At 37.9% G+C, this 26,080-nt stretch overlaps 1 protein-coding gene across 1 annotated transcript; it reads left to right on the plus strand.

Moving 5' to 3' along the window:
• The first annotated feature begins 5,876 nt into the window (after nucleotides 1–5,876).
• Nucleotides 5,877–25,713, plus strand: LOC107059719 (uncharacterized). The gene is made up of 4 exons (XM_015306518.1): nucleotides 5,877–6,164; nucleotides 6,502–7,011; nucleotides 8,677–9,024; nucleotides 25,459–25,713. The coding sequence occupies exons 1-4, from the start codon at nucleotides 5,877–5,879 to the stop codon at nucleotides 25,711–25,713; spliced, it is 1,401 nt and encodes a 466-aa protein (XP_015162004.1).
• The last annotated feature ends 367 nt before the right edge of the window (nucleotides 25,714–26,080 follow it).

Here is a 26,080-nt window from a genome sequence, read left to right on the forward strand (position 1 = left end):
CTCTAAGGAAATATGTTGAACGAAGGAAATAGCCTTAACATACCTTTTACTTTATAATTTATGTTGAAAATACCTCTGTCTGCACCAATACAACACTAAAAAAAAGGGTAAAATCAATCAATAATTAAGGACTGGAATTACTACGACAATCGATACGGATTCCTATCGTAAATTCCTATCCAAGACCTAAGGTATCCATAAACTAATAAAAGATGGTTCCTACCTTTCTTTACCCGCCCAGAATACTTAAATAAAATCAAACCACTGAAAAAACTCTGCTGCCACAGCCTCCACGGAGTTACACCGATCAATTCACCATGAAAGCTATACCAAAACGATGAGCTCGCGAAGTAGGGCAATTTTCGATGAGGAGCCAAAAAGAGATCATGAACACACAAGGATGATTTGAGGAGAATTTCTCTGATTTTCATGGGTTTCTTATGAGTTTGAATGAAGAAAAAAGAATAAGATTCTATCTTATAAGCTTCCACCGACTTTGGGGACCCACCTCATGTGCCTACTTGCGCAGTCTCGCGAAAACGTGAATATCTCTCTATTCTAAAGTCGTATGAACAAACCGTTTGATGCGTTGAAAACTAGACTCGTAGACCTTTGATTTTATTGGTTGTGGGCCCCATAAATTTTTATATATTGGGAGAAACCTTTAGAGATATTTGACCCAAATTTTAGAGAAATCTTTAAAAAGGAACTTACGATAACTTTTGTCAACTTTTATTTTGCGACTTACCTTACTTCAAAACTTGAGATACAACCCTTGAATACTTAAAATATGACATACCACATCATTCTTAATGTATTACTCACCCTCTTTGTCTTTCCACGAAGGTACAAGTTAATTTAGACGTTTTGAAAAGTCGGGGTGTTACAAATAATGCCCGTATTTAAGCTAAGTTTGAATTCAATATGTGTTGGTTTATAGTCTTATCGAGTCTTTTGGTTATTTGTGAGCTAACCAATATGATTAGTTGTGTAAGTGAGCTTAACTGGAGAAACGAGCACAAAAATGGACAAAGGGTGAACATAAAAGATCTTATCGAAAGAAAGCAAGGAAGAAGCTGGAGGAAATGGCACTTAAGGAATCTCTGTATCCTCTCCGCGTCGTGCCATGGAATTATAATTTGGCTTGCGAAATTGAGATTGAGGCAGAGCACTCTGTGATGCGGAGAGGGAGTTCCAATTTAATTCAACGAAGTGAGTTTGAGGTAGAAAACTCTGTGGAGTGCCCGTGTCGGGAGAATATGAATGTGCCTAGAATCAAATCTGCAAGGCCTTTCCGCGTCGCGCCCTGATGTCCCAGTTTTGGCCGTTTCGACTTTTAGTATAAATAGGTCATTATTTTATTTTATTAAAATATTCTTTTTCTAGATTTTGAAGAACGACGACTTGGGAGAACGTTTACACCATTTTTAGGGTTCTTTCCTAAACTCTTTTCCTTTCGATATCTTTATGTTTATTGAACATTGCTTGATCGTATCTTGGATTATGAGTAGCTAAGTACCCTAGTTCTAGGGTTGTGGCTACAAGATGATTGTAATCTATTGAGTTTTTATTGGGTTAATGTCAATTATCATATGAATCTTTCTTATATTCTTGCTTTCTGTATTTTGTGACTGATCACCATTGAAATAAATATATTGTCCAAATTGAACTCAGGAGAGGAAAAAGAGGATAGAACGTGGGACATAAGGAGAATGATTAATACTTAATAACTAGGGTTTATTTGTATCTAGGATAGGGATATATCTAGAAACCATGCTTGGGTCACTATACGAGAAGAAATCGTAATGCTCAGTACTTAATCCATCATATCACTGATCAACGATGTAGTTAGGGTGTTATTTATATTAGGCGATTAGAGGGCGGGAGACCATCATCATACATTTAACCCTGTGATTCATTGATTTGATAGTTGATATAAACCCATTTAAATGATATTCATTGCATGAATCTTGATAAAAGCTGCAGCCCTGGACTTTACCCAATCACTGTTTTTAAACCCTCGAAATTGAATCGTGTTTGTTATATTTTGTTACAATCTTAGAATAAGATAATAAATCACTTTTGAAATTTTGATAACACTTGTGCTTAGCTGAAAGTTAGAGAAATTGAGTGATTCTAAGAGTAAGTGCCTGTGGATACGATACCCGGCTCTTTATAAGAGCTACTTTAATACTTGAACGACCACGTGCACCTGCGTGTGCGATTTGGACGCAACTTGGCGCCGCTGCCGGGGACTTAAGAATTAGGAATTATCTGATTTTTCTGATTTCTGAAGTTAAAAGCAAGTGTTGACAACTTGATCTTAGCATTTCATTGTTGCAGGTTGTATTGGAACTTCAAACTGGACGATGATCAAGGATTAGTATCACCTCTAGCGGAATCGGAAAGATTAGTACACTACCGGAGAAGGCTAAGATGACTTACTTAACTGGTCCCTCTTGTTGCTAGTGAACCAACATCTCCAGTAACAAGAGTTGAGCAAGAGGAACCTGAAATAATAGCTGAGAGGAAGGTAAGAGGCATGGCAATCCCACGTACCACCAATGTGACATCATGCATTCAGAAACCTACAGCTGGTGGAAGGTTTGAATTGAAGCAGAGTATGGTGCAACTATTGAACACTAATGGGCAGTTCATTGGTCTGTCGCACGAGGATCCAACAGTCCACATCCAAAACTTTCTCGAGATCAGTGATACTTACACTCCAACTGGAGTGAACGAGGATTACGAGAGGCTCACTTTATTCCATTTCTCTCTACTTGGGGAAGCAGAAAGATGGTTAAACTCAGATCCTGCGAACTCAATTACCACCTCGAATGATCTAGCACAAAAGTTCCTCATAAGATTTTTTCCATCTGGAAAAATAGCTAAGTTGAGGAGTGATATTTTGAGTTTTAGACAGAAAGGGGGAGAGAACTTGTACCAAGCTTGGGACAGGTTTAATTCGATGTTGATGAGCTGCCCACATCATCATCAATCTAATGAGGTGTTAGTCCATACCTTCATTGAGGTATTGGAGCTTAACACCAAAATTCTACTTGATTCAGTTGCAGGTGGTCAGGCTTTGGAGAAGACATATGCTGAACTATTCACCTTGCTGAACAGGATCTCGCAGGGCAACCCCGAATGGAACGGAGGAGAGGTGAAACCTGTGATTCAGAAAACTGCAAGTATGTTAGAGGTAGATGTTGTGACTGCCTTAACTGCATAGATTGCTGCTATGCAAAAAATAATAAACACCCACTTCAACAATCTAACATTGGGGTAACAACCCGCGCAGGTAAATGCAGTTCAACAACCACCAACTTGGTGTGATATTTGTGAAGGTGGTGATCATAGTGCAGAGGCATGTGGTGCAAACCCGGATTCTATTAATTTTGTAGGAAATGCCAACCGAGGAGGAGGCCAACAAAATTATGGGAACTCTTATAACCCGAATTGGCGCAACCATCCTAACTTTTCTTGGGGTGGAAATCAAAATTAGGGTCAAGGCCAAAATCAGTATAGACCCCAAGGAAATGCACAAGGGTACCAACCACAGGCCTAACGGGAGCAGCCTAATAAGCAGATTGGCAACATGAGCATGGAGGAGATACTAAAAAAGATCATGGCTGATCAAGCCCAGTTAGCTGCTGATGTGAGAAATAATCAGTTGGCTACACAGAATCTGGAGAAGCAATTCAGGCAGTTTGCTAGTGCCCAAAACTCACTACCGCAAGGAGGTTTGCCGGGTAACACTAATCCAAATCCCAAACAAGTAAATGTGGTAGGTACGCGTAGCGGTTTGCAATTGGAGGAGTTAGCTCCTAAGAAAAGAAACACGAAAGCTGTGAATAAAGAGATTGAGCCAAATGAGGGTGAAGTTGTTGCACAAGAAGAAAGAGTGCAACCAATAGTGAAACCACTTCCTCCATTCCCTCAAAACTTCAAGAAACAGAAGGAGGATGAATGTTTTGGTAAGTTTCTCTTTTTTTTTAAACAAGTTCACATTAACTTGCCATTGGTAGATGTTTTGCAGGGTATACCCAGGTATGCTAAATATGTGAAGGAGATAGTGGCGAATAAAAGGAGGCTGACTGAATATGAAAATGTTGCACTTACTGAAGAGTGCAGCACCAGGATCCACAATAAGTTGCCCACTAAATTGAAAGATCCGGGTAGCTTTACGGTTCAAATTACTATAGGGCAGAGCATTCATGCGCGGGGATTATGTGATCTAGGAGCGAGTATAAATTTGATTCCAACTTGTTTGTACAAAAAGTTGGGGTTGGGTAGTCCTAAACCTACTATCATCATCTTACAGTTGGCTGATAGACCTGTTGCTAGGCCTGAGGGTGTTGTAGAGGATGTTTTAGTGCAAGTGGGATTGTTGATTTCCCTAGTAGATTTTGTTGTGCTGAATTTTGACCCAGATCCTGAGGTCCCATTCATCTTAGGAAGACCTTTCTTAGCTACTGGGCGGGCCATGATAGATGTAGCAGCTGGGCAACTTACTATGCGAGAACATGTTGAAATAGAGGTGTTCGACGTGTATAAAGCATTAAATCTGCCAGCTATGTATGAGGAGTTGTTTGCCATAACTGTGATAGATCTTAAGGTAGAGGCTCGCTACATTACATCTACCCCTTTAGAGAGAGTGTTAGTAGGGAATGATATTTATGGGGATGCTGAGGCACATGAAATTGTGCAATTTCTTGATGTGGCACTTGTAGGTACATTCGGAGATCGATGGGAGCCTTTAAATAGGGTGTTGGGTCCTCCACCCAAGCCCTCCATTGAAGAAGCACCTCAGCTGGAGTTAAAAGCATTGCCAGCCCACCTCAGATATGCATTTTTGGGTGAAAATAAAACTTTACTAGTTATTTTGTCTCCAGCATTGTCTGAAGCACATGTGGAAGCAGCATTACTCATCATGAAGAAGAGGAAAGCAGATCTAGGTTGGCAAATGTCCGACATCCATGAAATTAGTCACGCGTTGTGCATGCATAAAATCTATATGGAGGAAGGGTATAAGCCAAGTGCACAACATCAGCGGAGACTAAACCCATTGATGAAGGATGTAGTGAGAAAAAAGGTGATCAAGTGGTTGGATGCAGGGATTGTGTACCCAATATCAGACAGTAAATGGGTGAGTCCAGTACAGTGTGTGCCCAAGAAGGGCGGAATGATGGTGGTAACTAATGAGAAGAATGAGTTAATCCCCACTAGAACAATGACTGGGTGGCGGATCTGCATAGACTACAGAAAGTTGAATGACGCCACCAAAAGGACCATTACCCTGTACCTTTCATTGATCAAATGTTGGATAAGCTAGCAGGTTAGGAATACTACTGTTTTCTTGATAGTTACGCTAGGGTACAATCAGATTGTTATTGCACCAGAGGACCAGGAGAAGACCACCTTCACTTGTCTGTATGGCACGTATGCGTTCAAACGCATGCCATTCGGCTTATGCAATGCCCCGGCTACATTTCAGAGATGCATGATGGTGATCTTCCATGATATGGTGGAGGATTTTGTTAAAGTATTCATGGACGACTTCTCAGTGTTTGGTGAGTCTTTTGAACTTTGTTTGACTAATCTTGTCAGACTTCTTGCTAGGTGTGAAGAAATAAATCTAGTGCTAAACTGGGAGAAGTGTCACTTTCTAGTTCGAGAGGGAATTGTGTTGGGGAACAAGATCTCCAAGAATGGGCTAGAAATTGACAAAGCTAAGGTAAAGGTTATTGAGAAGTTGCCACCCCCTATCACAGTGAAGGGAGTTAGAATCTTCCTAGAACATGTTGGGTTCTATAGGAGGTTCATCAAGGACTTCTAAGACTGCAAGACCCATGTGCAGCTTGTTAGAGAAAGAGATGAAATTCGTGTTTGATGAGAAGTGTTGGCAGGCATTTGAGGTTCTAAAGAAAAAGTTGATAGAAGCTCCTATTCTGATTGCTCCAAATTGGGAGCTGCCATTTGAGCTTATGTGTGATACCAGTGACATAGAGGTTGGGGCAGTGCTTGGGCAGCGGAAAGATAAGATGTTTCATTCCATCTACTATGCAAGCAACACACTTGATGCAACCCAATCAAATTATACGGTTACTAAGAAGAAGATGCTGGCATTAGTGTTCGCATTTGATAAGTTCAGATCATACTTGGTGGGAACCAAAGTTATAGTCTACACTTATTTAGGTGGATTCTGCTACTACAAGAGTTTGATCTAAAGATAAGAGATAGGAAGGGAACTGAGAACTAGATAGCTGATCATCTGTCCAGATTGGAGAATTCATCTTATGTGAAAAATGAGTGGCAGATTTGTGAAGAGTTTCTTGATGAGCAATTGCTTACTTTGGACCTTGCTTAAGTGCCTTGGTATTCTGATATTGTAAACTTTATGGTGAGTGGTTTATTTCCACCTAGGGCCTCAACACATCAAAAGTAGAAGCTGAAGTATGATGCACACTTCTATGGGATGAGACCTTCTTATTCAAGCAGCAACCTGATCAGATGATGCGAAGGTGTATAGCTGAACAGGAGGCGACACAAGTGTTGGAGAGTTGTGACTCTTCACCATATGGTGGACACCACGGGGGCGAACGAACTGCACAAAAGGTATTACAATCTGGCTTCTTTTGGCCTACTCTTTTTAAAGATGTTGTTATGTTTGTGAATGGTTGTGATCAGTGTGAGAGGATGGGCACCATTTCGAGAAGGCATGAGATGCCCTTGAGCAATATATTGGAGGTGGAAATTTTTGACGTCTGGGGGATAGACTTCATGGGACCATTCCCATCATCCCATGGAAATCAATATATCTTAGTCGCAGTGGACTACATGTCAAAGTGGGTGGAGGTTGTTGCATTACCATCCAATGATGCAAAAGTAGTTGTGAAGTTCATCCGAAAACACATCTTTACAAGGTTCAGAACTCCAATGGCTTTGATCAGTGATGGAGGAACGCACCTTATTAACAATTCAGTGCATAATTTGTTAGCCAAATATGGGGTGAGACACAAGGTGGCCACAACATATCATCCCCAAACTAATGGGCAGGTGGAAGTGTCTAATAGGGAGGTCAAGAATATTCTTCAGAAGACGGAGAATGCCTGATGCTTATCGTGACCAACGACACTAACCTATAGTACGAGTGTCTACGATCGTCGATAATATAGTAACCCAACCAAGGGTTCGGGTCATGTCCCAAGGTAGTGGTTTTGAGAATTAGTAGAAAAATAAAATTTAGTTCAAATTAGTCATAGCTAAAGACATTAACGATTAAAAACATTGTAAATAAAAAGGGGGTGACACAAAAATGTCAATTAAGAAATAGGGGTTTTGTCACAGGTGTAATAAAAACAACAAAAATAAGGAAAATCAAGTATGGGGAGAAGTTCTTGAGGTGTGACCGCAATACAAGTTGAGATAAATCATTGGGTACATGCTTTTGATAGGAAATTTGCAAGATAATAGTGACTAGGCTAAGCTTTAGATGAAAATAAGTTCCCTCTCGGGCAACTTATCCCGTTTCAAATGCGTTCCTCTCGGACACCCATTTGCCGCATGAAGGCCAGCCTACGCCTTACCCCACTCACTCTCTCGAGCTGAGTGTTAGGATATGGGGACTAGGGGCTCCCCCATCTCGGGCTGAACCTCATGTCGACCCACTCCTTAGGCCATCAGTCTAGCGGTCTTGGTTTCGCGACCTCCCTCTCGGGCAAGCCGAAAACACATGGGTGGTTTTGAATTTGCAACTACAAACCCATTAAATTAAACCAAAACCACTAGGTGAAATCACCATTAAAATACATCTAACCTATCAGCAAGCAAGACCCAACAACAATATCAACACATACTTGCTAAATCACACCCCAAGAATGAGGGGTTTTAGCCACACATCAAGAAATAAGAAATACACCTAAACTGATACTAAAATCAAATGGGTATAAGGAATTAAACCTTGATCTAAGCAAAGGAAGAAGAATGGAGAAGACCCACTTCTAACTTGGGGAAGATGAATCCTTCTTTCTTCAAGTCTCCCAAAAACGCTCTCCAAACTTAAGAGAAAATATCCCAGAAAGTACTATTCTATTCTGGAAATTAAAATAAATGTTCGACTCTTTTAAAAATTAATAACAAGTTTAGTATTTATAGACTTCAGAAAATAGTGCTGGCGGATTTTTCGGCGAGGTTAGTCGGAATCGCTGATTAACTCAGCGATTCGCCTTTTGGTGTAGTTCGTCGCCGTCTTGCATGGTCGTGCTTTGTGTCATTGGGAAAGATAGTAATGCTTCAGAGAATTATTTGGCGAAACGTCGACTGCTCCTTTCATCGCCTTTTTGATCCTGCTCATTCAGGGCTTCGCGTACTGGAACAAAGCGCGGAGTGCGTCCTTTCGGCGAATCGCCAAGTGTGCTTGGCGATGCTCAGGCTTCAGCTTCTTCATTCTTTTCAGCCTTTTTGTTCCTTTTTGCACCTAAGTGTCCATACTTCCACTAAAAACTTCAAATACCTGAAACATAAGAGTTTTCATCAGATATTGAGACAAAATAAGCATTTGAGGACACTATTCCTATCAAAATAAAGCCCTAAATGAGTCCAATTTGTGGACTCATCAATGCCCAAAGGAAAGATCGGGCTGACAAGCTAGATGATGCATTGTGGGAATACCAGACTGCATACAAGACACCGATAGGGACTTCTCCTTATCGAATAGTGTTTGGAAAAGCATGCCACTTACCAGCTGAATTGGAGCATAAGGCGTATTGGGCGATCAAAAAGTTGAATCTGGACGCTGAGTTAGCCGGAACGAAGAGAATAACACAGCTGCATAAATTGGAGGAGTTTAGGCTTCACACCTATGAGAACGCCAAGCTGTACAAAGAAAAGACCAAGATATGGCATGACAAACATATTGTGTCACGCACCTTTGAGCCTGGTCAACTAATGTTGTTGTTTAACTCGAGGTTGAAGTTGTTCCACGGAAAACTTCGATTCAAGTGGAGTGGTCCTTTTGAAGTTGTGAGAATGACCCAACATAGTGTTGTGGAGTAAAGGAACAAGGACAAGAGCTCTACTTTCCTTGTGAATGGACAAAGCGTGAAGCACTATTTCAGAAATGATGTGGATCGTGAGCTTGCAACGCTCACTTTAAATGACGAATGAGTGATGAGATGGGTCGTTCCGCGACGTTCAATCAGGCGCTACATGGGAGGCAACCCATGAACCCTTGTAATAGTTAGGATTTCTTTTCTTTTGTTCTGTCATTTCAATTCAAAGGAATTAGTAAAAAAAATGACATATTCAGAAAAATACAAAAATATGAGTCGTGCCATGACCAAAACTAAGGCGCTGGATGGGATGCAACCCATCGTGTTTTCACTAATGGTTTGCGTGCTGAAAATGTGCATGAAGCAAGAATTTTGCCCAAGGCTTCTTCGTAGAGGTGGCGCGTCGCAGAGCTAGTGCCTCAATTGGAATTAATTTTCCAATTTGAGGCAGAACGGTTCGTGAAGGAACCGCGTCGCGGAGGGAAATCCAAATTTTGGATTCGACGGTAAGTTTCATTTACGTCAAAAATAAGGCAACTACGTAATGGAGCCGCGTCGCGGAGCTACTACCTCATTTCAAAAAAAATAATCCAATTTGAAGCAGAATGCTCCGTGTAGCTGGCGCGTCGCGAAGGGAGCCCCAAGTTTTAGTTTCGACGGGACTTCATGTTTTCGTCAAGAAAAACACCACTAACCAACGATATGAGTGTCTACGACCGTCGATAATATAGTAACCCAACTAAAGGTTGGGGTCGTGTCCCAATGGAGTGGTTTTGAGAATTAATAGAAAAATAAAGTTTAGCTCTAATTAGTCGTAGCTAAAGACATTAACGAGTAAAAACATAGTAATTAAAAGGGGTGACACGAAAGTGTCAAATATTAATGGGGGGTTTTGTCACAAGTAGTAAAAACACAAAAATACAATAAAATAAAGTATGGGGAAAAGTTCTTGAGGTGTGACCGCAATACAAGTTGAGAAAAATCGTTGGGTACATGCTTTCGATAGAAATTTTGCAAGATAATAGTGACTAGGCTAAGCTTTAGATGGAAATAAGTTCCCTTTCAGGCAACTTACCCCGTTTCAAATGCGTTCCTCTCGGACACCTATTTGCCACATGAAGGCCAGCCTACGCCTTACCCCCACTCACTCTCTCGAGCTGAGTGTTAGGGTATGGGACTAGGGCTCACCATCTCGGGTTGTACCTCATATCGACCCACTCCTTAGGCCATCAGTCTAGTGGTCTTGGTTCGCGACCTCCTCTCGGGCAAGCCGAAAACACATGGGTGGTTTTGTATTTGCAACTACAAACCCATTAAATTAAACCACAATCACTAGGTGAAATCACCATTAAAATACATCTAACCTATCAGCAAGCAAGACCCAACAACAATATCAAACACATATTTGCTAAATCACACCCCAAGAATAGGGGTTTTTAGCCACACATCAAGAAATAACAAAATACACCTAAAATGATAATAAAATCAAATGGTTATAAGGAATTAAACCTTGATTTAAGCAAAGGAGGAAGAATGGAGAAGACCCACTTCCAAATTGGGGAAGATGAAATCCTTCTTCTTCAAGTCTCCCAAAAACGCTCTCCAAACTTGAGAGAAAAGTATCCTAAAAAGTACTATTCTATTCAAAAAATTATAATAATAATTCCACAATTAAAAATTAATAACAAGTTTAGTATTTATAGACTCTAGAAAATAGTGCTGGTAGATCTTTCAGCGAGGTTAGTTGCGAACGTTGAATGACTCGGCGATTCGCCCTTCTTCTAGTTCATCGTCGTTTGTGCTTTGCCTTCAGCATCTATGCGTTCTGGATCATTGGACGGTATACTTCTGCTTCGCGGAACTGATCGGTGAAACGCCGACTACTTCTTTCATCGTCTTTTTGATATTCTCCTTCAGGGCTTCGCGTACTGGAACAAAGGGGGGAGTGCGTCCCTTCGGCGAATCGCCAAGCATGCTTGGCGATGCTCAGGCTTCAACTTCTTCGTTCTTTACAGCCTTTTTGTTCCTTTTTTGCGCCTAAGTGTCCATTCTTCCACTAAAACTTCAAATACCTGAAACTTAAGTATTTTCATCAGATATTTAGACTAAATAAGCATTTGAGGACACTATTTCTATTAAAATAAAGCCCTAAATTAGTCCAATTTGTGGACTAATCAACACCCCCAACTTAAACTTTTGCTTGCCCTCAAGTAAAACTCAAGTGAAACAATTCAAATAGGATGTTTCAAATGGTGCTACACAAGACTAAATCATGAACATACACAACAAGACTCAAATTACTCATGCAAAGATCAATTGTGTAGTCAAAGATTCAAGTTGTGACACACCATTACCAAAGATTCTCATGCTCACAATACTTGCTACTTGTGCAAGTTCAAGCTCAACAAAAATATCTAAATGCCCTTATATAAAGAACAATTCCATTTTCACACACAAAGGTTTAATCATTTGAAGATCAGGAATCAAATGCAATGCTCACACTCAAAAAGAGGAACACAATGCATGCTTTCACCCATTGGTTTGCCTGTATTTTCTAGCTAACATTTGGTTCAGCTCACTCAAGATCATAAAGGTCTTTTCAAGTCTTGTAATGGGGCTGAGTGCAAAGGTATGATTATTTAGGCTTAGTGACTTTTCATCCTCATGAAATGTGGTGCTCTCAACACACCCTTTTCTCTTCCTTCATCAATTTTTCTTCTATTGCTAATAAGTCATCCTATTATTCGCTCTTAATGGATTGGTTGGAAACCCAATTTCTTTTGTACTTTATTCCACTACTTTCTTTTTCATTTCTTTTCTTTTCTCTTTCTTTTTCTTCTTTTTTTTATATGGGGGGTTTCCATTTTTCGCAACAGCATAGGTTAAGGGTGACTTTTCTTGCACTTCCTGATTTTCCCTTTCCCTTTTCACCACATCACCAACTTAGAGTTTTGGCCTAAGTTGGCTATTCACTAAACCACAAATCAAACGGATTATAGGTAGTGGATTAAGAAAGGTCTAGGTTTCATCGGGTTTCTTCCAAAGAAAGGTAAGGTTCAAGGGGTGTTCAAGAGAGGTTCACACACTCACAGGTAGGCCACAAAAAAGGTATATGTCAAATTGGCTCACACTCTTTAAAGTTGCCTAAGATCATATCAAGAGCAAGCCTTACTTAATCAACCGGAATAACGGGGAAAATTCTAGGTGTATTCATGCATGGTTCAAAGTAAGCTCATCACACAAGACATTGATACTAAAGTCAAACAAGACTCCACACTTTTGCTAGTGAGCAACGGTCATCACAAGAGAATCAATTTGATAAATGGCAAATCACAACGAGATGCAAAAAGTTCACATATTGTCTATGTAAGTTCATTTGGTCTCGTTGTAGCCGTACATTCATGTTTGTTCGATTGAGAGCACTATTCAAGTATTCAGTATTGATCGAAATTGAGACTCAAATTTGCAAGAGAACAACCACTTTAAATCACAAGAGGTGGCGAAATTTTTTGAAAAATATTTTTTTTTTGATAGGGTCAAAATCGATTTGCAATTTAAAACACAAAGAAGCCACAAGCTCAAACATTCGCACAAGCAGTATAAAATAATTTCAGGCAAAACAGCCCAAATATGTATGCAAGACAACATTCAAAACAACACACAAAGGTGAGCCTCACACCACCACAAATAAAAATATTTGTCCTCAAATGCAAATGAAAGTATCCAAAAGTAAAAATAGAGAAAAACAGAGAGGGAGGTAGTGGGGATCCTGTCTATGCAGTCGCTCTATCTGTCGGGGCCTTAGTTCCCAGTGTAGTGCTCTGAATATGGGCATCAGTGCCCGAAATAACCTCAGAAGGACTAGCACACGACAATACGATATGATCATTGCAAATGAGTACCAAAATTTCAAAAGTAAACTCGGGGTTCGGAAAACCAACCTTTGTGCTGATTAAAGTACTTTGAAATGTTAGGCGGCAATGAAATCCAACTCCGAGCACAAATCAACAACCAAAATACTTATGGAATGTAAAAATATTTAATATACTAACTAGGTGCGAGATTTGAAAGATTAAAAGCGAGGAAAAGTAAAAGAGTTGGAAGTTTAAACCTTTGGCCTGTTAAGAAACCGTCCAGTTCTCGCCCATTCGACGACATTAGTCGTGCTCGTCGATCCATTCGGTGACAAGCCCAATGGATACTTACCTCGCCGAGTTTTACTGGACCTCCAGCTAAACAATGGGCTTAAACGGCGGACTAGATCACAATCGCCGATCAGGTCAGCCATTCGCCAATAAGTTCTTGGGCACACCGAGTTTTACAGACTCCACTTTGAAATTGACTTTAGTCCAACGGCAGTTTAAGTCGGGGTCGCCAACTTCTTCGGCGATGCCCCGACTTCTTCGGCGATGCGCCGACTAGACCTTTAGCTCACCCATTTGCACTTTTCACTCACTTTCCATACTTTGACCTACACAAACAACACACCATTATTTCTTAAATCAAAAATAAAATGGTAAACCCTTGGGTTGCCTCCCAAGAAGCGCCTTATTTAATGTCGTGGCACGACACAACTCCTCACTCAAGTTCCATTAGTGAGGTTTGACTCATTTTCATGAGGCCACCCCTCTTTTGGCTCTGGGTAGACAGAAGATAGCACTTGGTCCATTTGGAACCTTTGTCATCATTCACACTCATTCTTCCTGTTTCAACACACAAACAAGCAAAACAAAACTAAAAATTAAGTTAGTAAAACTACAACTACTAAAAATAGAAATTCTACTTAACTAAGAATTCCCAAATTACACCACTCCCCGGCAGCGACGCCATTTAGATGCTTATTGTGACCAACGACACTAACCTACGGTATGAGTGTCAACAATCGTCGATAATATAGTAACCTAACTAAAGGTTGCGGTCGTGTCCCAAGGGAGTGCTTTTGAGAATTAATAGAAAAATAAAGTTTAGCTCTAATTAGTCGTAGCAAAAGACATTAATGAGTAAAAACATAGTAATTAAAGGGGGTGACACGAAAGTGTCAAATATCAAATTTGGGGTTTTGTCACAATTAGTAAAAATAGTGAAAATTAACAAGAAAATCAAGTATGGGGAAATGTTCTTAGGGTGTGACCGCAATACAAGTTGAGATAAGTAGTTGGGTACATGCTTTTGAAAAGAGATTTATAAGATAATAGTGACTAGGCTAAGCTTTAAATGAAAATAAGTTCCCTCTCGGGCAACTTATCCTGTTTCAAATGTGTTCCTCTCGGACACCCATTTGCCGCATGAAGACCAGCCTACACCTTACCCCACTCACTCTCTCGAGCTGAGTGTTAGGATATGAGACTAGGGCTCATCCTCTCAGGCTGAACCTCATTTCGACTCACTCCTTAAGCCATCAGTCTAGTGGTCTTAGTTTCGCGACCTCCCTCTCGGGCAAGCTGAAAACACATGGGTGGCTTTGTATTTGCAACTACAAACCCTTTAGATTAAACCACAACCAGTAGGTGAAATAACCACTAAACTACATCTACTCTATCAGCAAGCAAGACCCAATAATAATATCAACACATATTTGCTAAATCACACCCCAAGAATGGGGTTTTTAGCCACACAATCAAAGAAATAAAAAAAATAACACCTAAAACTGAATAGTAAAAATCAAAATGGGTATAAGAAATTAAACGTTGATTTAAGCAAAGGAAGAAGAATGGAAAAGACCCACTTCCAACTTGGGGAAGATGAAATCATTTTCTCTTCAAGTCTCCCACAAAACTCTCTCCAAACTTGAGAGAAAAATATCCAAAAAGTACTAACTTATTCAGGAAATTAAAATAAAAGTTTGACTCCCAAAAAATTAATAACAAGTTTAGTATTTATAGACTTCAGAAAATAGCGTTGGCGGATCTTTCGGCGAAGTTAGTCGATGCCGCTGAATGACTCGGCGACTCGCCCTTCTTCTGTTTCATCGACGTTTCATTCGAGGACACTATTCTTATCAAAATAAAGCCCTAAATGAGGCCAATTTGTGGACTCATCATAAGTACCCCTCACTTCCAACCCTAAGGTTGTGAGTTCGAGTCACTAAGGGATAAAAAAATAAGAAATACCAAAGAGTGCAATGCTAAGCTCCAATATTATTGAAATGTAGATTTCAATAGTATTGGAGATTAACATTGTACTCTCTGGCTTTCCTTATTGTTACATGGTAATCAACATCATTTCCTTTTTCATCTAAAGTCTCAAACTATTTTGGTAGTCTTTTGCTTGTTCACTTTGCATTTTGCACTTCCTTGAAAAATATTTAATTTAGTGTTTCATTTTATTAAATTGTTGTTATTAATAATATTTTTTTAAAATCAAATTTAACTATTAGTACTTTAATTAATCTGAAAAATATTTAATTATTAGAGAGAACTTTAACAAAAAAAAAAGTATTTTAATTTGCTGAACAAGTAAATGAATAATTCAAATGAGTCAATGTAAGATATAGAATTAATTAATTATGTACCGTGAATAGCGTGTTAGAATTATTTGTTAGGTAGTAGTGTATTTTAGGGAAAACCCTCTTGGTCCTTTTCAGATTTTCTTTCATTGCATTTTTCAAATTTTTTGTTTTTATTGTTATCCTTTTTCTCTTTCAACTGTTATAAGATTCGATCATATAAAACATATATAGTGAATATAAAAAGCAAGATTTATCAACGAATTATTCAAATAAATAATTTATTCTTGTAAAAAGTAAATATTTTACTCTAGACTAATGAGTTTAGGGTTGGAAAACTAATTATATTGACCAATTCTAGAAACTGGAACAAAAATACATTGATTTTTCTATATAAAAAAATTATAATTGGATAAATGTCTAATTCATTGGTACGAATAATAAATCAGAAAGGGAATTTTTTTTCCGATCATCTTAATGCTTTGTTTAAATCAAATATAATGAAATTAAGTATATATTCATACAAAACTGTGAAACACAAAATAAATGTGGTCGACAAATCAAAATCTAGTAAATGAACATAAGTAAAGAATCAATTTTACCACAAAGTTAAAGATACAACAAGTGAGAACTATCATTTTTTGTACCCTTTCATGTATGTTTTGTAATAATTTATTGTATTCAAATGGATACAGTTGAGAGATATATAAAAAAAAGTAAAAGAAAATAGAGAATAGAAAAGGCAAAGGCAAACTTTTGTCAATCATTCAAAAAAAAAAAATTAGAATCGAGATAAAAACAGAAGGAAATAGAAATCAAAAAGAATTGCAGATCTCAGTTAATATTTTTAATAAATTAGTGATAATATACTAATCGAAACATTAATATATAAGTGAACACAGTGGCAAGGAAGATTTCTTTTATTAAATGTCAAAATAAAATTTGAATACAATCAAAGTCACCATTAAATAATCTAAGTCATTCATGGTAAGACAATCAATGAACAATAATGGATTGAGTAAAATACAAGAAAATCGATATTGTCTTAGACTCTTAGTTGTACTTATGTCTTCTCTTGGCTGTTGAACTATTCCTTAATACTTAATTGAATACAGAAACGAAATAGTGTTTCCCATATTGGTTAATATGCCTACTCTTGCCTCACACTTTATATGTGTAGTATTGGACGTTGTTGTTTCCTCGTAAACTAGATTTGTTCGATAGTTACATGTTATCTTTTTTCCCTTTTTTTTTTTACATATTCCATCTTTTTTTTTCATACCTAAAGTATTCATCGACATACATTCGTACTTATTCTAAAAGTAGGAACAACCCAAATACAAAGTTGAATTATAAAATTCTCCACTAAAATATTTATCTTTTTAATAATATTTTATCACCAAAAAGTAAACTTACCTTTCAATAAAGGATAAGTTGTATTACCATGGGAATCTAGTGGATTAAAAGTTTAACAACATCATATTCGGCGTGACGGATAGTGTCAACAACATCCAATAAATTCAACAAGTAATGAAATACCAAGTCTTGTTTGAACAAATTTGATGAAGAAGTGAAGATAAAAATACTTCAGGTCAAGTTAAACGGGAAAAGTATCTTTTTAAGTTCATACATCATATCATATCATAGATCATTACATATTATTAAAAGGTGAGAAACTCCAAAGCGCAAAGTTGATTTACTATTTTACCTCTACATTAAATAATTTTTTTAGAAAAATATATAATTAATTAAATATTAAATAGTATTCATATCATATTTTATGTATTATATAAAATATACACAAAAGTAGAAAGGTGTTAAGTCAAAAGTTGTAAAACGAAAGAAATATCCATAAAAAAGTTATTAGATATGTTTATCCTTTTAAAAACTAAATTAGTTACATTTTTTTTCTTTGTCTACTTTTTTTTTTGTATTTTAAAAGCTTTTTTACCTCAATTTCTCAGTTTTTATATTTTAAAACATCTTCATAATATTTTTATTCAGAGTTCATTTTGAATAAAGGTAAAGTAGGTCTATGTCATGACTTGACTTTATACTCTAGGCGTGGTCAACACTCATAACTGTTGTTGGTTTCAAGTGTATTGTTGGTCTAACATACTGTAAAACTAACTACTATTGATAATGCAGAAGTTGTAGTAACATAATGGGCTAACAACTGAAATTTTAAATATTCTTTTATAAGTAAAGAAAGTTGAAACACCTAGCAGCTATTTAAAATAGAGCTAAAACTACTAACGTCTATGCTGATGAATATGTCTAATGAAGCCTCTAAAACAACTTAACTAAATGAGTCTATTGGGATACGACCCTAGGCTGCTTGAAAACTAACTTAGTTGATATGACTAAAGTTTGTTGAATCATAATCGGATAAGACCCTGGGCTTCTTGAAAACTAACATAGCCGATATAACTAAAGTTTGTTGAATCATAACAAAATTCCCCTGAATGTAAGGACACTACTACAATTTCGCTGTTTTTCGAATGAAAAATTAGTCCAAAAATGATTTTTTCCTATGACCTTCCAACTACTTTTGACTAGTCACACATTGAACGTCGGAACATTTTTGCCGACTAGCGTATTCACAATATGAAAAACCAGACCTGGCCATTAAAGTACTTGAATGGCTGACTAGTGTTGTCGGAAAAATATAAAAATAATAACTTATTAATTTAAAAACTGGCGAATACTATTCTCGTAACAGTTAAACAATTAAATAATTAAGCAATATATATTTCGATTAATGTAGTTGGCCTACATTACTTATTTATTAATCAATTAACTACTCTTCCGACTACTATAGTCAGTATAAATCATTCATTATTTACTATATATTTAGGTGCTCTACCGATAACTCAAGTCGTTATTTTTTATTTTCTAAAAATAAATTATGTGATATTGCCGATTATTTTAGTAAAAAAAAACTACATTTTTTCATACAGAAAAATGTTGTTTATTTGGTACACCAACCACTAAATTGTACTACCATCCATCCATAAAAATTCAACAATCAAAACAAACATCAAATATATTCCTAAACATTCAAATTCCATTCAATATAATTGAGTCTAAAAACTGAAGCATCATGAAAATCAAGTCTAATAAGTATTCTGTTGTTAGTCAAAATGGAAGTAAATAGTATAAAGAAAGTCTAAATCTCAAAGAAAATTTCTAAACTACTAGCACACATTCTACTCTTCATCAGATTCAGCCATATGTTTCTTCACGCCTCCTGCCACATTTGTCCATATTGAAGTAATATCATTAGATGATAGTTTAGTTGTGGAATCGCCTTAGAAATAAGTTGTGTTTGACGTTATTCGCCCAAGCCTCTTTGAAATCCAACGTTAAAGAAATGTACAAATAAACTCCATCAGAAAGGTATCAAAGGAGCGGTTACGATCCATTCGTTCTTCGAATTATTTACTTGTTTAGGATCCAGATGCCATGTTTGATAGAAGCCACTAGAAGCAAACAAGATGAAGAACAAAAAAATTTAGGCATTCTATCAAAATTAGAAGCAAGGAAATTTTAGTCTTATTAATACATTTGAGAAGTTGACTATTGTTGCATTGAATTTGGTCAACAGGGTGTCAACACTCGTGTTTGCTAGAAAGGAAAGGAACATTTACCAAAGACAATGGAAGAAAGAGCGAAGAAACCCACATATATGCCCAAGAAAATTAAAATTTTCATGTAAATAGAAATACAGGTTAATTGTCGGTGAAATTGAGTTCTCCGCGAAGATGCGGAGTACCAATGGCTAGACGGTAAGACATTGTGCACCTTAACTATAGCTTCGCAATGACAACCTTAATCGAATGTGTAGGATAGGTGGAAGGTGGTGACACACAATGACCAATCCTAAAAGACCACTCTTTCGTCTAAGGATCTCTAATCGCCGCACCAATCATTCGGGGGAGGCGGGACACTGCGAGGTGGGTAGTCTATATGGGACGAATGCCTCCTAAAGAATAATGGAGGTGTGCAAAGGTAGGCTCAAGCTAAGATTCTGCTCGTGAGCGTAATGTTATAAACCTGCCTAATTGTGAAACCGACAGGTCAAACAGAGACGAAAGTCGGGTGCACACTTCTGAACTCTATCTTCTTACGTAATTGTGTTGTGCTTTTAAGGGTGATCCAATTTTTAGGAATTGAATATTGCTCATTCTTTTCTTGTAATTAAGGTCATGTGCTTCTGTATTTGTGTAGCTTTGGACTTGGCATTTATATATCCTCACATGAACTTTTGACAAAAACATTTTTTTTAAATCAATGATCCAATTTATGTACTATTCAATCGAGATTAAAGTTAACACACGCTAACAAGGACAATTAACTATGTGCTTTTTTTTAAAGAAAACAACTTACCGACATTCTAAGTTTATTTATTACATTAAAAGAGCCTGCTAGTACTTTTTTCTACTTAGCTGAGAATCTATTTCTCTCTTTTAGCCAAGGGAAAGCCAGCTCCCATTACTCATTGTGTATTAGAATCATATAACATATAAAGGAAGAGGTACTATCCGGTTAACTGGGAAACTATGCAGCTAGCTAAGCTCTCCGGTGGTCTTGGAGTTAGGAATCTTCGAATTCACAGTGAATGCCTTTTGATGAAATGGCTGTGGAGATATGTTGAAGAAGCACATGCCAGACTCAGTGAAAATATTTGAAATCGTGTGCTTTGAGATAGCTACGTTGTACAAAGGTATCAGCTGCTAAATATTGTACATATCTTGGGAAGAAAGGGGTGCCTATAATAACTTCAGATTTCAGTTGCAGTTGTTCTTTTCTGAGTTATTGTCTTTGAACTCAGAGATTCTAAGCTTATATAAAATGAAATAATATTGAATTGTTATAACTTACAAATTTCTCTTCTACACGTGATTCTATCCATTCTCCCTTGTACCGTCCTTAATTTTTTTGCTTAAGTGTCTCCTCAAATAATTCAACAACAGACACCTCTTCATCTTTTAACTTTGTCTGAAAAATTAATAAGTAAGAGTTAGATAATGTTCAATAACATTTCACTAAAAGTAAGGAAGATCAATTATAAAATTACCATTTTTCGTCGGTGGGCTTCGAAACTCATAGAACCTCCGTTGTGTAAAGAGCCACCCTTTATGGAGGCCCGAGCTACCTTTGTTGTAACAACCCGAAAAGCAGACCTAGAAAAAAATTACAGAAAAATTATCTGAAGCAGTGAACCACGGCAGGGTTCACGGACCGTGATAGGGTCCACGATCCGTTAACCTGCCCATGGTGGGGAGTTGGACTCCACCAATCCCAGACATCAGACCACAAGACTCTTCACGAGCCGTGGTCTTGACAACGGACCATGGTGGTGTCCGTGAAGAGTTAGGCAGTAACTCCCCCTAGCCTAGCCCTTAGACCCCCACACCTAAGTGAGGACCACGGGGACCATCATGGTCTGTGGTCCTTCACACGGTCCGTGGAAGTGTCCGTAGATGCCTAGCCAGTGGACCCCAAATCTTGAACCACCAGACCTCAGCCCAAGTGAGGACTACGAGGACTTTCATAATCCGTGGTCCTCCAAATGAATTGTGGTAGGGCTCGTAGACAAGGTCCCTAGAACCAATAGCCACCAGACCAAGTGAAGACCACGACCCACTTCACGGACTGTGGTCCCTTTCACGGTCCTTGAGAGTGGCCGTGGTCAGCCCCGTCAGATTTTAAGTAGGGTTATTTCAGTCCTTTGCCCTATTCGTTGAACACCTAAATTACGTCGTTTAACCTTTAAACTACGTGATTTTGGTTAGTTTAAGCCTAGAAACATAACTAGAACTTACCTATGTCAAAATCATACATCAAAACTTAGAAAATTAGAAGCGAAAGAGGAGAAATAGGCGAGCAACCCTAGTTCAAGAACGCAACAAGGTTCCATCAGTTCTAGCTCTAAATTGAAAGATTTCTATGTGGAATTAATCACCAGGTATGTGGGATTTCACTAGTGGGTTCCTTTCGCCCATTAGGTCCCTAGAATTCAGTTAGATTCTTGATTCCCTTAATATTATCTAGACCTAGGGTTTCTAAAATTTCAGGAAATTATTATGAATTAGTTATTTACATGTTCCAAATTAGATTATCATGTTATTACTTTATTTCTTGCATGAATTTCAGAACCCTAGCTATGTATTTCTTTAGTTGTTGAATTACACATGCTAGGTCAGATATTTCAGTTATTTAAGATATACATGCCTCAGTTTTTGAATGTGTCATTATCAGTATATTATTGCGTATTCTCAATTTGCATGTCAGTTTGAGCTATCCAGTATAATACAAAAATTTAGTCATAATGTGTTGATCATTTAATCTATTGGGACTATCTAATACCGAGTTGGACTAGGGTCAGTCACCTAAATAGTCCCAGAACTACACGCCATGTAGGTTGTAAGTCCCCTCTATTGGCATGATTTTAGTGATCACGCCAGCATGCCTCTATACTTCTGGCAAGGTATATTGGGTCCTCTCGATGAGGCATATACATCGAACTCAAAATTTAGCTCATGTGGTTTTATTATTGATTATTAGTAGCTCCTACAGTTCAGTCAGACTCCATTGCATTGACCACATTTTAGTACAGTCAGTATTCAGTCTCAGCATGTTATAAATTGGTCATTGTATTTAGCTAGCTTAGTATTCAGTATCTATATCATGTTCAGTTTATGCTCTTGCTTTATTGCTTATTCAGTTATATGGTTATTTCATCTTTATTCTATCCTACATGCTCGGTACATTTCAAGTACTGACGCACGCATACTCTGCGTGACATCTTCTCGTGATGTAGGTTCAGGCCCTCAGCAGTCAGATCACGCATAGATCGGTTCCCGATCTTCAGTTGAGCAGCATCAGTGGTGAGTCCTCATTCCTTGAGGACAGTTGACATGTTAGTTCTTCATTTTAGTCTTTAGTTTTCAGTTTTTTCTAGATTTAGCTGGGGCATTCCCAACACTTCAAGTCAGTTTAGAGGCTTATTTTCAGACATAACTAGATTCAGCTTAATATTTGGGTTTGATAATTCCCTTGTATTAAACTCTCAGATTTAATATATTCAGTGTTAGAATGGGTATTCCCTGTCACTTTCATTTTCATGATATTTAAGTTTCCACATCAGTTTTGTTAGCATAGAATGCTTATGTCATGCCAGCAGGTTTAGCTTGGGTCACTCGTGATTTTAGGTCCCGTGTCCTCGTCTTGGGGGTAGCTCGAGGCGTGACAAACTTGGTATCAGAGCCCTAGGTTTAAGTGTCATATGATGTTTGTAAAGCCGCACTACGTAGATGTCACTCCCCGAGCCTACACCCTGGGCGGAACTGCCACTCGAACACCATTGTTGGCCCCAAGTGAACCTTTGGCCTGGCTTACTTAACTCAGCGGAAGACAATATTCATATCTACAATGATCAATGAACTTAACTTAACTGAATAATAAAATAACTGAGAATGTTTTAAAGATTAAACATTCAACTTGGCCAAAAGTGGCAACCCAAGTCTTTAACATAAGAATGATAATGCAAAGACTACTGAACTACTATCTGTTTATGAAGCCTCCAAAACAAGAGGAATGTCGGGACAGGACCCCCGATCATCCTAACATTTGAAAGACTAGAAAGTAAATAAAGGAGTATTTTAGAATGCAAGGAGGCTCACCAACAGACTCTAAATGCTCAAGTTGGATCAATGAGGCGCTGGATGTTGATCCTGGTTACCTGCGTCTGCATCATAATAAGATGCAGGCCAACTGGCATCAGTACATTGAATGTACGAGTATGCGAGTTGGAATGCTAACAAACATAGGCTCAAAAGAGATTATTGAAGAAACACCTACATAGCTCTTCTCAACTCATGGATACTCAACTCAATATAAAGCAATAAAACACATGCACTATATATATATATATATATATATAAAGCTTATAAAATGACTGAAAACAATCTTAGTTCGTTAAAGATAAAGCAATAACAAACTTAACTTTACTCATTTGGAAAGTAATATAACTTCTGTGAGAGAGTTTCTAACCGACAACCATCACTATGAGCCTAAGTGATGGTACAACGTTTTACCTCACGTTGCCAAGGACCATCCTATACCTTGCCATCGGTATAGAACCTAAACTACTAAGTGGATCCACTAGTCTATGCTAAAAAGCATTAAGGAATCATCTAAAAAGTATGATCCTTTTTCTACCCATGATGGCTACATGGTTTATGGGGGCTTGAGTTAAAATGAACTCGCGTCCCCATACCGGTTCTCAATACTACTCCCAAAATATACTTAGCTCATATGTTTTTAAAACAACTTCTTCTCTGATTTGAGATAATTGCTCAAACTTGGACTTAAAAAAAAGCTCTCTTGGAATCAATGTTCCCTTTTTGTTGTTCAAAATTCTTTTTGGAAATCTCAGTTTCCTCTCATCTTAAATGTGAAAAAATTTACTCTTCGGAATACTTAGTTCCCATATATCATTTTAAAGAAAATGAACTTTGCTCTTACTCTTTACTCAACTTCAAAACTTAAGTCTTAAAAACAAAGTTTAAAACGTTTGTAAAAGACTTATGAAAACTTGAAATGAACTTCTCTTACTTGACTCTTGACTTCTCTTGACCTGATCTTAACTGCTCTTGACTTGACTCTTAACTGATCCTTGATTTGAATTATGGATTCAAGGATTATGATTGGTGTTTGGAAAGATCTCATGTTGTTTAGTAATGATTTTAGATAGCTAAACATGAGAAAAAATCGAAAATCAAGATTTGAAAGTGGGTCCGCAACGCGGAGGCATAATTAAATTTTGGTTCTGAAAACGTCTTTTGAGGAAGAAAAGGTCGTGTCAGCTCTGCAACGCGGAGCAGAATTTTCAAAACTGGGCACTAGGCGCGAGACGCGCGGCCACCCCCTAATTTCGTCAGACGAAATTTCTTCTTCGTTTTCCAGCCCCAAATCACCGCTTAAAAAAAGCTCTCTTGGAATCAATGTTCCCTTTTGTTGTTCAAAATTCTTTTGGAAATCTCAGTTTCCTCTCATCTTAAATGTGAAAACATTTACTCTTGGAAATACTTAGTTCCCATATATCATTTTAAAGAAAATGAACTTTGCTCTTACTCTTTACTCAACTTCAAAACTTAAGTCTTAAAACAAAGTTTAAACGTTTGTAAAAGACTTATGAAAACTTGAAATGAACGAGGACGAATTTTGCTGAACTAAACATGTTTGGTGCGTGGGTGAATGAACCAAACGCTATGAGAGAGTCACATACCTTGTAGGGTCAATTCCTTGGCGAATCCGCAATCAAAATCGATCGTTTTTGGCGAGTCTTGCTTTTCCTCTTCTCCTTTCTCTTGCGTTCTTTCCCCAAAAGCCCTAACACTATTTCTCAAAAGTGTAAACTGAACTAACTCAGTTTTGACCCCAACTATTTTATTAAAAATGGATTTAATTAATTGGGTAAGGAAAAGACCAAACTACCCTTCAAATATCCGGATTGGGCATTTCTTTATTCGAACAACCCAACTTCAAAAAGGGATAACTCACTCATACGAACTCGGAATGGCACAAACTTGGAGGACTTGGAAAGATAATTCCAAGAGATTTCCAACCATATCTGGAACTACACCTAACTCATCCTGAGCTAGGAGTTATGGTCGTTTGAAGTTTACCAAAGACTCACTTTAACTTACTTAAAATTTTCCATATTTCCTTATACTTTCCAAAAATAACTATTTCCATTTTTAAACTTCCTTCTAGTTCTTTCTAGTTGTGAGATGTTACAGTAGAGTCCTTTTCATGGGTGTGTAGTGCGCACCACATCTAATGAGAGGGAGGCTACAAAGTGTTGTAGGAAAACTTCACCTTCCTTGTTACTCTTATCTTGCATGAGGTATGATCTAATTCCTCATTCTGACTCATCGTTTTGCGTTTCAGATCACGCCTCCTCATAGAGATAACGCTAGGAATGTGAATGCCAGGAATGCAAACGCAGCTCCTCAAGTCCCAGATCAGGAAATTTTGAATGCAGAATTTAGGAACGACGTTAAGATGTTGGCTGAGAGTGTGGCCAACCAGAATAACCAGCGGGTTCCAGTTCAGGAAAATGTTAATATTGGGTCCGCTGCAGCTAGCGTTCGGGATATTTTTAGGATTAATCCGTCAGAGTTCTTAGGGTCGCAACTTGGATAAGATCCACAAAACTTGATTGATGAGGTCAAGAAGATCTTTGAAGTGATGCAGGTAACTGGAAATGATCGGGTTGAGTTGGCATCTTACCAGCTTAAGGATGTAGCTAATATCTGGTATACTCAATGGAAGGAGAAAAGAGGTATAGATACAGCTCCTATCACTTGGGATTTCTTTAGTAAGACCTTTTTGGACATGTTTTTTCCAAGAGAGCTAAGGGAGGCAAAAGCTCAGGAATTTATGAACTTGAGGCAAGGTAACATGACAGTTGAGGAGTATGGACTTAAGTTTACCCAACTCTTCAGGTATGCTCCTCACATGGCTGTTGATTTCATGGCCCAGATGAATAAGTTTTTTATGGAGTGTCAGA

The sequence above is a fragment of the Solanum tuberosum genome, unplaced genomic scaffold (assembly GCF_000226075.1).
Source record: "Solanum tuberosum cultivar DM 1-3 516 R44 unplaced genomic scaffold, SolTub_3.0 scf00036, whole genome shotgun sequence".
NCBI classification, from domain to species: Eukaryota; Viridiplantae; Streptophyta; class Magnoliopsida; order Solanales; family Solanaceae; genus Solanum; species Solanum tuberosum.

Excerpts from the sequence above, each read along its gene's own strand:
- LOC107059719 (XM_015306518.1), top strand. The coding sequence starts at position 5,877 with ATGAAATTCGTGTTTGATGAGAAGTGTTGGCAGGCATTTGAGGTTCTA. Across the intron at positions 7,012-8,676 it reads ATTTGTTAGCCAAATATGGG|ACTGCATACAAGACACCGAT; the intron begins GTGAGACACAAG and ends TGGGAATACCAG. Across the intron at positions 9,025-25,458 it reads GGAGTGGTCCTTTTGAAGTT|ATCACGCCTCCTCATAGAGA; the intron begins GTGAGAATGACC and ends TTTGCGTTTCAG.